Source organism: Cimex lectularius, unplaced genomic scaffold (assembly GCF_000648675.2).
Source record: "Cimex lectularius strain Harlan isolate CLEC.00 unplaced genomic scaffold, Clec_2.1 scaffold149, whole genome shotgun sequence".
NCBI lineage: Eukaryota > Metazoa > Arthropoda > Insecta > Hemiptera > Cimicidae > Cimex > Cimex lectularius.
The window spans coordinates 389,747-404,377 of record NW_019392736.1 but is presented as its reverse complement, the minus strand read 5'-3'; the positions used below and the strand labels follow the sequence as shown (position 1 = coordinate 404,377).

At 28.3% G+C, this 14,631-nt stretch overlaps 1 protein-coding gene across 1 annotated transcript; it reads right to left on the bottom strand.

The window, feature by feature from the left end:
• Positions 1-612: 612 nt before the first annotated feature.
• Positions 613-12,492, bottom strand: LOC106667988. Its single transcript, XM_014396346.2, has 2 exons — positions 12,234-12,492; positions 613-2,337 (listed from the first exon to the last, which is right to left on the bottom strand). Exons 1-2 carry the CDS (start codon positions 12,234-12,236, stop codon positions 865-867), a joined length of 1,476 nt encoding a protein of 491 aa, XP_014251832.1. The 5' UTR covers positions 12,237-12,492; the 3' UTR covers positions 613-864.
• Between the last annotated feature and the right edge of the window lie 2,139 nt (positions 12,493-14,631).

Sequence of the window (14,631 nt, the reverse complement as noted above, 5' to 3'; positions counted from 1 at the left end):
AATATCTTTCATTATAAAATATATTTACATTATATTTCACACATAAATATTGTATAATAAAACAGCCTGTTTTTATAATGTGTTATCTCTTTGGATAAAACTTCTTTAGCAAAAATAGAAAAACAGACACCCATTTCTTATATTTTAAAAATATATTTTGTTTTTACATTATTGTCTACAATTGAATCAACAAAATACATCAAATAAGTAGAAAAAACAAAAATGTATGGTTATGTTTGCATTTTTACAAGCTATTAAATAACAATTTGCCTTTATATTAGAATTTGGATCATACAATTGGTCACATTTTTATGTTAAAATTTTGAAAAAACATTAACGACAGTAAAATGCTTTTGTAGGCAAATTATATTACATTTTTGTTTTAAAAAAGTATATCCATATATTATTAAAAGTACATTGTTTTCTCACTATGTGAAAAATAAATTATTTTGTAAATATTGCTTAGCTTTAAAATACTAAAATCGATATATTCTAAATATTTATTTAAATAAAAACAAAACATGTTGAAGGAACTTTTTACATTTATTTTAATTAAAGCTTTATCTTTAATATGAGATCCTTATTTATTTAAAAAAATATATATGTATACTTAAAAAAGCATGTAATTAAAAAAGTCCATTGCTTTTTATCTGTAATGTTTATTTTTCAAAACACTTATTTACACTACATACTTAATAACTTAATTCTTTTACCAAAATATTTCAGTTCAAGTTAAAAGTAGTTTTCACTTGACTTTTACTCAAATGTAATTTATATAAAAATACATTTAACAATTCAAAATTATTTTTATATTAATTTTGAATAATTATTGACATTTTAGAATTAACTTAGATATCACTTTATTCAGTCCAATTTTGTTCCAATATCTGAACTATTGAAACACGATTCATTAAATTGTTCATCGTGTCCTTTGAGTAAAAAAGTTGGGCATTTAATACTAAAAAATTCTACTTTTTTGTATAGAATTGTATACATTTTTTCATAGACATCAATGGGAATACCACTTATTCTTGGTTCCTCATCACCATCCTCCATATTAAAGTCGCACTTTTCTAAATTATCTTTAACTTTGTTTGTCCTGGCAAGTTTGGAACGAGATATCTGTGATTTTTTAAATCTATGCTTTCTTGAAAATGAATCATTTTGTTTAACTCTTCGATCTAAATCACTATTATCCTTGCTGATATTATTTACTTGAAAATCTACCTTATTTCTACACCATTCTGCCCATGATCTTCTTGTTTGAACACCAATAAAATTGCTGTCTGATAATTCAGCATCATTTAAATCTTCAGTAAAGATTTTCAGAGGGCCATTATTTATGCATTCAATACTGCTTTCTGTATCCTTTACGAGAAAGTCGCAAGAATTCTTTTGCAAATTTTCCTCTTCTAAGTTATGTTCAAGACTCAATTTTCTTATTTCAGTTTTGGAATTTATTAACGAATCACCTAATAGTTTTGTTGTTTCTGTATGTTTTTTCATGTAAATGAAAGGATAATGTTCATTCGTAGATGTTAGACATTCTAGCCCTAGAGAATCTTTCATTTCAAGAATTAACGATGTTGAATATATTTTTGTATTCTCATTTAACAATGAAATCATATTTAAAAGTATCTCTCTTTCCAGTATTGACTCTCCAATAAATATGATGGTGTACGTACCGATCTGATTTACAAATTGTGGTAATGAAAAACAGTCAGGCCAAATGAAATGGATTTTCTTATTTTTTTTCCCAAACCAATCAGCATACTGTTGAAAATGAATGTGAAACATTTTAGAATGCTCTGGTATACAATTTTCCATAAGACCGACAATCTTAGAGCAGGGCGTCAAATAAGAAGCAAGCTGTAATATTATTTCACCTATTCCAGTTCCAATGTTGCAAATTGAATCATTTTCTGTCAAGTTTAAAGATTCAAATATATTGCAAACACTCTCAAAGTTCTTATCATTGAAGACATCTTTTGGTAAATGTTTTTCCTTCACCACTATGCTGAAAATCTTTTCGAGTAAAGATTTATTCGCCGTATTTTCAAGTGGGTATGGCACATTGTAGAATAAATGACGAATACTCCTGTTGAAATATGCACATAATGTATTCAAACTTTTGTGTTTTGTGATGTCATACCGCCGTAACACTGTTTCACTCAGAAGACAATCCAACTGAGGATACTGTTCCCTCGCCAATCTAATAACATCTAGTATGATATTACCAACATCTGGATTTTCTAGGAATTTATATTCTATATTCTTATTTCTTGCAGGGTTTGTTAATTTTAACTTTAAATGTTTTACTTCATTTGAAGCTGCCTCCTGAAACAAAAAGAAAATGTAATCGTATTTTATATTTTCATTTCGACCAAAACCTTACATAAAAAGATTAATTATTTGAAAGAAGTAATTTGTTCAATAGACCACGAAATATAATGGATTTAATGAGTAAAATGAAGTATAACTTCAAAGCTCCCTGTGGCCACTTCGTATTTCGCCGAGAATCGAATCCTGATTACACGACATTTGAAGAACGACAAAAAGGTGGGAAAATTCGAAAAGTTGTAAGTTGAGTTGGGGAGTTGGTGTCCGAGTGAATCAAAGTCACAATAGCTCGTTGTAGAGCAGCGGCTGTTTAGCCGAAGATCGTTGGTTCGAATCCCCCTCGTCACACTGACTTTTCCATTTCAACCAAAACCTTACATAAAAAGATTAATTAATTGAAAGAAGTAATTTGGTCAATAGACCACGAAATATAATGGATTTAATGTGTAATTATATAGTTAAATTAAAATTAAAATGGTTTGTTTATAATAATAAAATAGATTGTCGTTAATGGGTAGCTAGGCTAACTGTAAATGTCATTTTTTAATAGAAAAGCATAGCAGGAGTTTATTCGTTTTATAATTGTGTATAATATGCAGAATAACTTATTAAGTTCGTTTTATCAGGTTAAATCTGTAGCAGCAAATCAAAGACAATGATTCTGATTGTGTAGGAAAAGAAGCTATGTACTAGTGATGCTGAAGATATATATGAACCAAGCCCAAAAGGCAGAAAAGTAATACATCTTTTTTTTTAACATACCATTGAAAATTAACCCTCAGAACATATAGGCAGAACTTTACGAATCACATGCTTCTAATTTTGCGTATTGTGTGCTTTATAGTTCAGATGTATAAAAGAACAAAACCACTACGGAAAATGATTAATTACATGTTTCGTGTAGTAGATACAAAAAAAACAATTAAAAACATGAAAAACAAATTGTTTTTAATTTTTTTTTTTTTATATGATAATAAAACAGGCCCTGAAGATGACAGTATAAAAACTGTCGAAAGCTCGGTGAAAACCGAAAGGAAGTTTTTCTCTGTGTTGACCTCTTCCGTAGATCCTCCGAAAAAACTTCATGTTTCCAGCAGGTCGATAATCTAGCTCATCGTTATTATTATTATTTTTTTTATAAAAACTTTTCTGTGGTTTTTTCTACTTTATTTTTAGATTAATTTTTTTGGACATTTCCGAAATTTACATCTAGGCAGATGAAAATTATATGAAATGAACAAACTACAAATATACTATATATTTATGTATATAAATATAACCATAAAACATGTTAATATTATTATTAATTTTAATTTATTATATTTTTGCTGCTTTATTTTTCCATTAGTTTTTTTGGACTTTTTGGGAATTTACATCTGTCATCAGTATCTTATTTTTTAATTTAAAAAACTAAAAAGTGTCAATATGTTTTGTGAAAAATGTTAATATTTTTTTTTTTAATAAATAAAATAAAATATGGTAACATTTATTTACTTTGTACTACTTGAATTGGAAAGCGGCTGAGATCAGTACAATAACAAAACTACCAAACCCTACACTGAAAAAGCGAATATGCCAAGCTTTGTATAGATCAGATATATAGAATTACTGACATGTATTGCATGCCAAGATTTTTTTGACAAGGTTTGGCACACAGTTTTAACATATATGCTTAAAGTAATATTCCCAAGAAAATTTGCTGAACTTTTGACCTCTTATCTTTCAGAAAGATTGTTCGAAGTTAGACAACAACAAGAATACTCTAATTGGTTAAAATCAAGGTTGGTCTGACTATATAACGGATTATATACATTATTTACACAAATAAATTGTATAACAGTTTTCTGCTGGTACGTTCCAGCGCTTTTGCACATGATACCCACACTGCCCAAAAGGTAAAAAGAAGGTAGGTATTAACTCTAGTAGACAATAACAAACTCTTACAAGTGCAGCTAAAATCTTGGTTTAAAAAATGGTCTAACCTTAAACGAAAGAAATCATAAACTATGATTTGTGATCTCAAAGATCTGAAATTGGTACCTGATAACCCTGATGCTGTAGAACTATTAGGCGTCTTTATTGACCCATGTATGACATGAAAAATCCACTTTGATAAGCTAACCAAAATTTTAAGTCAAAGTTTATGTTTATAAGGATTTTAAACACTAATGTAACACAAAAAACAATACTGGTTGCCTATTATGCAACTTGTGATAATAAAATAAGGTACGCTAATTTGGTCTGGGGTAGCATCATCCATGAACAAGATATCTAGCTTGCAAAGAAAGGCAGTAAGTATAATAAGTGGGCTGTCATACAAACAGGATTGCAAAAATAAATTTAGAGAACTGTATTTTGACAGTTCCCTCAATTTATATATAAGAATGTATATCAATCAGTATGTTTACCTTAATTGTGATAATTTTGGTCAAACTAAAGAGTTATTGTATAACAGAAGAAACTATTTAGTGTTCCTTATAATAGAATAGAAAAAAAGTGGAATTAGTATAAATTACTCCTGCATATTATTTTATAATTTAATCCCAAAAAGTAAAAAAAAATACATTTTAATGTATTTATAGATAAAGTATAAAAAATTGATATACCAAGTGTTTTGCAGTATAGAGGAATTTTTAAGCTTTAACTAACACATTTAAACATTTTTTAGGTAATTTAAACACCAAATAAAATTATATTGTATACAAAAAGACTTTCATTAACTTTTCACCTTTTTTTTTCATGTACAGATAAAAATTTACTAAAAGGTCTTTACTTTTGCAAAATTAGTGAATGCTATTTTGGATTTGGCAAATCTAAAACAATATTAAACAATTATAACAATAAATTTTAAAGCTCAAAACTTTTGCCAAATTTAGATGTCACCAATCCATTTTAAAATATTTTTGGGTTTTTGTTTTTATTCTTCACTTGAAAAAAAAAAATCGTGATTACGGCACAGATGAAAATTTAATAAAATATTTTTTCTTTGGCAAAATGTGCTTACAAATGCGTGTTCCAAAGGTTTTGAAGCATTTATAAAAAAACGTTTAAAAAAATCGTGATCACGGTTCTGATAAAAATTTACTAAAAGCTTTTTTATTTTGCAAAATGTGCTAATAAATGCGTGTTACAAAGGCTTTGAAGCATTTATAATAAAACTCTTAAAAAAATCGTGATCACGGTACTGATAAAAATTTACTGAAAGCTTTTTTCTTGTGCAAAATGTGCTAATAAATGCGTGTTACAAAGGCTTTGAAGCATTTATAATAAAACGCTTAAAAAAATCGTGATCACGGTACTGATAAAAATTTACTGAAACCTTTTTTCTTGTGCAAAATGTGCTAATAAATGCGTGTTACAAAGGCTTTGAAGCATTTAAAATAAAAGGCTTAAAAAAATCGTGATCACTGTACTGATAAAAATTTACTGAAACCTTTTTTCTTGTGCAAAATGTGCTAATAAATACGTGTTACAAAGGCTTTGAAGCAAATAAAACGCTTAAAAAAATCGTGATCACGGTACTGATAAAATTAATTTACTAAAAGCTTTTTTCTTGTGCAAAATGTGCTAATTATTAAAACTACTAAAATAAATAATTGTAATTACTAAAAAAAATTACAAAAAAAACAACAATTTTGGCTATTTCCAAGATTGAAACTCAAAATTTTGCCAAATCTACAAGTCAGCACACGATTTTAAACGAATTTTGGATTTTCGTTTTTATTTGTGCGGTATACATGATCTCCAAATAATCATTTGTTTTTATTCTTTACTTGCCAAAAGATTAGGTGATTACGGCACAAATAAAATATACTAATAGCTTTTTTATTTTGCAAAATACGTGAATAAATACGTGCTATGTTAGTTTTGACACTTTTAAAATTCTCAATTTTGAACGATTTTTGTTTTTACGGTTTATTTAAAAAAATTTTTGTTTGATTATGGATTATTTACGTTTATTTAAACGCGTACCCTCGTTGAGATCATTTTTCATACCAAAATGGGTTAATAAAAACGGGTCAGAGGGCGTTTATATATTTATACTAAAATTCTAAACAACAAAGTCAAATTGGGACTACTTTTAAGGGTTTGATGCTCAAAATTTTCGTAAATTTCCATGTCAGCGTTCAATTTTAAATGACTTTTAAATAATTGTATTTACTCTTTTACTTCAACAAAGGTTAGACGATCACGATAAAGAAGACTGCAAATTGAATGAATAAATTTAAATAAATTAACGCCAATGAAATTTTTTTCTAATTCTCGATTTTTCATTCAAGTCTGGAATAATATTAGTCAACTGATTTCAATACTAAACAATATATTTTAATATTTAAAAAAAAAATCATAAAATATTTATTTTTTTAAATTTTCGGTCAATTTATCTTTTTAGGATTAAAGTAACAAAAACAATAATTGTACACGAACAGGCAAACGATTAAAATAAAAATATTTATTTTATACATATATTAAAAAATAGTTCTGCACAATTATTTAAATCGGCATGAATCATTCTAAGCTGTTTATCTCGAGATAATATAAAATTCGAAAGGAATTTTGTGGCTATGACTAACCAAAAGTATACAATCTATTGAGAAAATGCTACTTGACAAAACAATAGAACAATGACCGTTTGTAGTTCGTCTACAATCAGACATTTCTCCAATTATCAAAATAAAAAGGGATTTATCTTAAGCCGATCTTAAATTAACAAAAGGATCTTTCAACAAAAGGAAAACTATTTGTAAAGAAAAATTTTGGTCGGTTTAAAAAAAAAAATGTGTTTCTTCTATTCGAAAAATTGAAATATTATGCATCTGTAAAACGTCTCAAGACTGGATAAAAGAAAAACGTGAAACCCGTGACAATTGATTTCATGCCAGTAACTAGGCAAACATAGAAGTCCATTACTTTCATTGGCCTGGCTTTTATCTAAGAGAATATTATCTCTATCCAGGGTAATCTGTATCTTATTGAATAAAAGGCCTTGTCGTTAAATTGGTTGTGATTTCGATAAGTAGAATTATTTTTTAAATATCTCTTTTTAAGATACGACAAAATGTGACGGCGCAGTTGGGACGAATTGTAATGCGTGAATAATTATCTCAAAAGCTACCTTTTTTAAATCTTAAACAACTGCATTCACATATTTGATTTTTTTAAATCTTAGACAAAAAAANATATATAAAGTTATCAGAAATATTGATATCATTTGTTTATCTTTGAATACGGAAAGTCAAAATAATATTGATATTATTTTGTATCAACAAAATTAGTCGAGAAAAACGACTATTGTGGTAAAAATAGAAGACAAAACTACAACTTATTATTATATTTTCTACTATCTCTACTTGGGAAAAAAAACAAAACAATTTATCTCTATTTTTCAATAACTGTGGATCCGCGAACTCTCGCTTTTCCCCCCTTTCGAATAGAAGTCACATCATTCGATTCATTTCGGCATTCGTCGTATTAACGTTATTTGACAGGCTTATTGATCCATGCGTACGGCTTAAAACTTGAAATCGGCCAAGAAAATAAAAGTTCGAAAATATTTGAAAGCCGTACCCTGACGGTCACAACTGTCAAAATTATAGAATTTTTAAAAATTCAACACAGTTACAACCGCGTTACGAGAAATGCAATTTCCGATACAAAAAGTTAAGGTGTAGAAATAAAAATAATAAAGCTCAATGATATTCACGGGAAAGAGTTCGGAATAAGAAGAAGGAAAACAGACAGCAAGTAAAAACTTCTCTTTGTAAGTGAATCGCTTGATCTATCGTGAGAAGTTTAGAGCACGTGGGTATAGAACCGGAGGACGTGGGTTCGATTCCCGCTTGTGACAATAATGTTTTATCTCAATCACACTTTACATAAAAATTTTCAATAAATTTGCATTAATTAATTGCTTTGGTTAAGTAGGACCAACTAAAAAACATACGGATAACTAATAGAAATATACATGCACTGTTGTCTTTCTTGTAAATACTTCTTTCAATTAATTAATCTTTCTATGTAAGGTTTTGGTTGAATTGAAAAAGGTAGTGCCACTAGCGGGATTCTAATTCGTGGTTAGAGCAGCGGCGAATTGAGCCGAAGGTCGTGGGTTCGAATCCCGCTCGTGGCACCAGCTTTTTCATTTCGATCAAAACCTTATATAGAAAGATTAATTAATTGAAAGGAGTAATTTGGTCAATAGAGCACTAAATATAATGGACTTGTAAATATTGTACCAATTACAACGGATTGAATATAGCATTTTTTTAAAATAATTATTCTGGGTAATGAAATAAATACTTTAATAAATTTTGGTTAGGTTGAGATAAATATGGGGATAGATATCGATGGAAAATATTTATTTATTTTTTTTATTTGAGTGTGTGAATGTCCATTTTTGTGAGGTTTTAACGGTATTTTCTTCTTATGGGATTTATTCGATTGCAATTCCGTAAAATTGTATGTGTATCATTTTTAAAACTAATCAAAGCTCACACACGGCAGAACACCTATTAATACCCATTCAGCAAAAGAAAAAAAGCTTTTTAATTAAAGAGTAAAAACAAAAATTAAAAAAATCTTGGATATTGAGTGCTGACTTGCAAAGCTGCCAAATTTTTTAACTTTAAAATCTTAAAACAGCCAAAATTTGAAGTTTTTTAAAAGCATTTCATGTGTCAAAGCCCACATAATACATGTTTATTAACCCAGTTTGTAAAAGAAAAAATCTTTTAATAAATTTTTATGTATACCATGATCACCTGACATTTTTCAAATAAAGAGTAAAAATAAAAAACCAAAAATCATTCTAAATTAAGTGCTGACTCAAGAATTTTATTATAAATGTTTCAAAGCCACATAACACATATTTAATCTACCATTTTTCAAAAGAAATAAAGAGTAAAAACAAAAATCGTTGAAAATTGAGTGCTGACTTGTAAAGTTGCCAAATTTTTGAGTTTTAAAGTCTTGGAAATAGCAAAGATTTCAGTCTTTTTGTTATATTAAATGTGTCAAAACAAATGTAACATTTTTATTCGCTCATTTCGCGAAAGAAAAAAAAGGTTTTTAGTACATTTTATCTTTGTCGTGATCATCTAAACTTTTTTTTTGAGTAAACAGTAAAAACGTGTCCTACGAGCCTTTTACATCGAAAAAGACAATAAATTTTTTTCGATTTTTTCGGGTTTTTGGCGTTTTTCTTGAATCGTTTAAAATTGAACACTGACCTGAAATGTAGCTGTTTTGAGCTTCCAAGCCTTAAAAATGGCAAAATTTGAGTTTTCTGTTTAGCATGTAATTATAAATGTAGACCGTATAACATATTTATTAACCCATTTTGCGTAAGAAAAAAAAGCTTTTTAGTACATTTTATTATGTGCCGTGATCACTTAACTTTATTTTCAAATAAAGAGTAAAAACAAAAATCGTTGAAAATCGATTGCCGGCTTGGAAATATGGTGGTTTTGAGCTTACAAGCCTTGAATATAGCCAAAATACGATGTTTTTTCAAAGCATTTTATTATAAATGTGTTAAAGCCATATATTACACAGGGCGGGCGACCAGGACCCGAGGGGTTAAAAGCCTGAGTAGGCCCGTACCCCATTGTGTTAAAGCCAACAAAACACGTACTTATTAACTAATTTTGCAGAAAAGAAAAGAAAGCGCGAATAAACGAATAAACTTAAACTAAAGTAAGAAAAAAAATCAAATATTTCTGAACACGATCAGCACATTTGATGAAAATGAAACCCAATGTTTACATTAACGATTCACGAACAACATAAAGCAAACAATAGTAAGCAAACAAGTTTTCTATCGCAGGAATAATAATACCGAGCGGATTCAGCCACGAATGTAAAATATTTTTAACAATTTTACTTTTTTTGTAGTATAGACAAAACGTAAAGGAAAAAATGGACTTATCGAACGAAAATTTGCAAATTTAATACGGAACATTTATTTTTATATGTTCAGCTTAGCTGTACAATTAGCGATATATATTTCGGATTGAAGTCTGAATAAAAAATTGTACACACAATTCGCTTTAAAATATTTGGAAAAAAAATTGTTTGCCTGATGTAAAATCGTAAAATCATGAGCGTGTTCAAAGCAAATCTTTTCAAGAGGTTTTATAAAATTAAAGAGACACCTGTTCAGAAGTTTGGTGTAAAACCATGTGCAAATATTAAAAAGACGTTATAACTAACGATTACATATATTTAAAAAAAAAAAACATTGATCCAAGTCTTTCTTCGCAAATGTCATTAACATGGCCATTTCTGGGCTTTTAATGTGTTATTTTGGAGGACGGAAAACCGGCAGTCCGACACAGCTTTGCTACATTGATTAAGAAAGGGGGTCCCAGTTTTACCTGAGATATTTATAACATCACTTCATAAACTTTCTAATTATTTTACAACGATTAGTACGGTTTATTTTCCATTTCTTTCTACTATATGTCGTGTTGGTTTTGAGAAGGTTGCAATTAAATTTATTTTTTACTGTTTAATTTTTACAGTCCGATCTAGGAAATTTTCACCCTAAAACCTTCTAAATTGACCTAAAGAATAAAATTATCCATAACAGAAAATTCGAAGTTAACCGTTATATACAAGTATTTCAATCAGATTCAGAAAGATTTATATCACATTTTAATCATGTTTATATAAAATGGATTGAATTTTTTTAACCAGATTATTATCATCCCTACTGTAAACAAACGCCAATGACCTGACTAATCCGTTTGTTTATAAATGTAAACAAGCCAAAAGTGTATAAAAATGCTAGACAATTTTAAAAAAATCTTATAAACACTGAACGAGTTTGATTTATACTTAAAAATAAATTTTTATAAGTGTTTTTAACATGGATATACTAAGACTTTTTGTCTTTTTATTCATTTATGGTTTTTATAAGAAAAAAATTTCCAAGTTGTTTTTATTTCTTTTATATTTTTACATTTTGGACGTTTCCGGACTTATACCTACCCTGAGAGACTAGCGACAACGAAAAGTCTCCCTTACTAAACATATCTTCACAAAAAGAATTAAAATTATTATTTTACAATTATTCTCAAATTTTGAATATATTATGAGAATAATTGTAAAATACTAATATTCTTTTTGTAATGATGATATGTTTTGTAAGGAAATTTTTTTTGTGGTTTCTGAGGATGGGTATAAGTTCCGAAACATCCAAAAATAAAAATAAATAAATAAAATAGAAAAAACACATGGAAATGATTTTCATATAAACACCATAAATTAAAAATAAACAAAAAAAACCTTCCCATAAATTTTCCATTACTCTTGGCACACAACTACCCAAGGCGCGAGATATCGTGCAAATCTATTCGTACGAAGTTTCAATAAAATATTATGACGAGGAAAATTGTTTTATTGCGTTTTTGTATTCGATTGTTTGTGATGTCGCAGAAATAATTGTTCAAAGAAATAAATACACTTGCTCATAATATTATAATAAATAATATATATTTTAAATACAGACCTTTGTTTACGAGTCTGATTTATCGTTAAAAGACGGTTTGAACACCATGCTGAGTTATTTTTTTTTCTCCTTGTAGTTTTACTAACAACTACGTATCAGAGAAATTAAGGAATCATCGGGGAAATGTTATCAGCAGGACCGGACGAACGGGTGGGACTCGCGAGCCATAAAAGATAATCGTTAAAAGCAAAGATTCAATAAGAGCACAATATAACATTCGATTTGTTTTTCTGACAGAACTCTTCGACAACAAAATCAAACACAAAACCCAACAGAAAAAAACCCTACAATGCAAAATTTTATCGGTCATGTCCACTCAAAGCAGAATCCTTAAATAAATTACGTAAAACCAAAACAAATGTTATAATCGAATTCATATTACCATAGCTTATGGAAGTGTGGCAGGACGCTTAAGAAGACTTGAGGAAAATGGTCGCAGTCACGTATGAAAGGTGCTGGAGACGAGGAGAGGCGAAAGCAAACAAGCCAAACGTTCAAAGTGGAAAACGATAGCCACTCCCACAGACCCCTACTCCTTTTCTGTGCCAATTCAAAAAATGGAAAGGGCGGCTTTTTGGTCTGATTCTATTTTTCTATCTTAACGTCAACAATTTACCCCACATGGTTTTTCACAATCGAATAAACAGAAAAGAATTTTCAAACAAGTGTCTATAAAATTTATATAAAAAAGGTTAAAAAAAAAAAAAAAGATTTGCACACTATAAATTGGGTTTGTTTTGAAATTTACTTTTTGGATTTATTGAAGCATTGGGAATAAAAATATATTTAAAAATTTCCATCTATTTTTACATGCTAAACACTAGTGCATCAATGATCTACAAATAAAATTGATTATACAAATATTCCCTCCAAACAAAGAATAAACTTTTGTCTTTTCTATCGTGAGAATGAAAACCAAAAGCACAAACCTTTTTTTTTTTCATTTAACATCAATAAAAGTTCAAATCTAAATAAACGTGTAAGCAGTGAAATTTCTTTGAAAAAAAAGCTCAATTCAAACTTTTTATACAGAAAAAAATAGAAATAAGTATGTTTCATTGTAATTTGGTGTACAATGTCGAGAATAAAGTGAACACAAATATTAAACATAACTATAAAATTTTATATCGAAAATGAAAGATGAGACCACTTTAATGCCGAAAAGAGAAATCCGTTCGTTGTTGAAGGAATTTTGTGATTTATTTTCTTTCAAATGGCTTTATTACTTATTGATTTTCAATGTACAACATTACAATAGTGGAAAAAATATATATATTAGCATTCTCACATATATTTCCATATAAATTTATTTGTGTATAAATGCACTAAGTTCTCTCTCTCTCTCTCTTTCTCTCTCTCTCTCTCTCTCTCTCTCTCTTTGGTTTTGTTCTCTAACATATACTAGTTAGGTCCTTATAAACTAGCAATTGAATAGTAGCTAAGGCAAAATCATTCAAACAAATAGAGTTAAGACTTTCGTTCAATTGCAAGACTAATGAAGAAATTAACGGAAATCGAGTAAATTTCAATTTTCGTTCATTTGAAAAATTAACAAAGAAATGAAAGGAAATTGAGTAAATTTCAATTTTTATTCATTTGGAAAAACAAAGAAATTAAAGGAAATCGAGTAAATTTCAATTTTCCTTCATTTGGAAAATTAACAAAGAAATTAAAGAAATCGAGTAAATTTCAATTTTCTTTCATTTGGAAAACTGACAAAGAAATCGAGTAAATTTCGATTTTCGTTCATTTGGAAAACTAAGAAAGAAACTAAAAAATCGAGTAATTTTAATTTTCGTTCATTTGGAAAACTAACAAAGAAATTAAAGATATCGAGTAAATTTAATTTTCGTTCATTTGTAAAACACAAAGAAATTAAAGAAATCGTGTAAATTTCGTATTTTCATTCGTTTGGAAAACTAACCAAGAAAATAAAGAATACAGTAAATTTCGTTCATTTGGAAAACTAACGCAGACACTAAAGAAATCGAGTAAATTTCGATTTTCGTTCATTTGGAAACTTAACAAAGAAATTTAAAAAATCGAGCAAATTTCGATTATCGTTCATTTGGAAAATTAACAAAGAAATTAAAGAAATCGAGTAAATTTCGATTTTCGTTCATTTGGAAAACTAACAAAGAAATTAAAGACTTCGAGTAAATTTCAATTTTCGTTCATTTCAATGTTTATTAATTCAGGGCTTCGCATAGAACAATTTTGTATATAGTTGGTTGTAAAAACTCCAAAAAATCAAGTTAAAGGAATTTTCGTTTATTTTGAAGAATAAGAAATACTAATTTAGTAGTTTAGCCCAAAAAACCGATTTACGTGTTTTTCGTTCGTTTCGAAGACAATTAAGAATTTTTCAAACTAGTAATTGACTAGTTTAATCGAAAAAAAATTCAAAGAAATCGAGATAAGTACATTTTTCGTTGATTTCGAAGAATAAGTTCGCTCGAACTACTAAATTAGTAGTTTGGTATAACAAATTTAGCTATCTAAGTTCGTTAATTTCTCTCCCTCTCTCTTTCATACTATTAATTGTTGAATAGAAAAAAGATTAAAGATGCGAGTTTTTCGTTATCTCAAAGACTAGTAAGGTTCTTGCACACTACATAATTGAGTACTTTAGAAGAACGGTGTTTTTCTTTGTTTTCAAATATCTGTTGGGCTGTTACAGACATTGGATTAGATGTTTTGTAAAAATCACATAAATCTACTAAATTAGTTTCACCCGTCTCAAAATAAATTCCCTGTGTTAGAAATAAAATTAACAAACG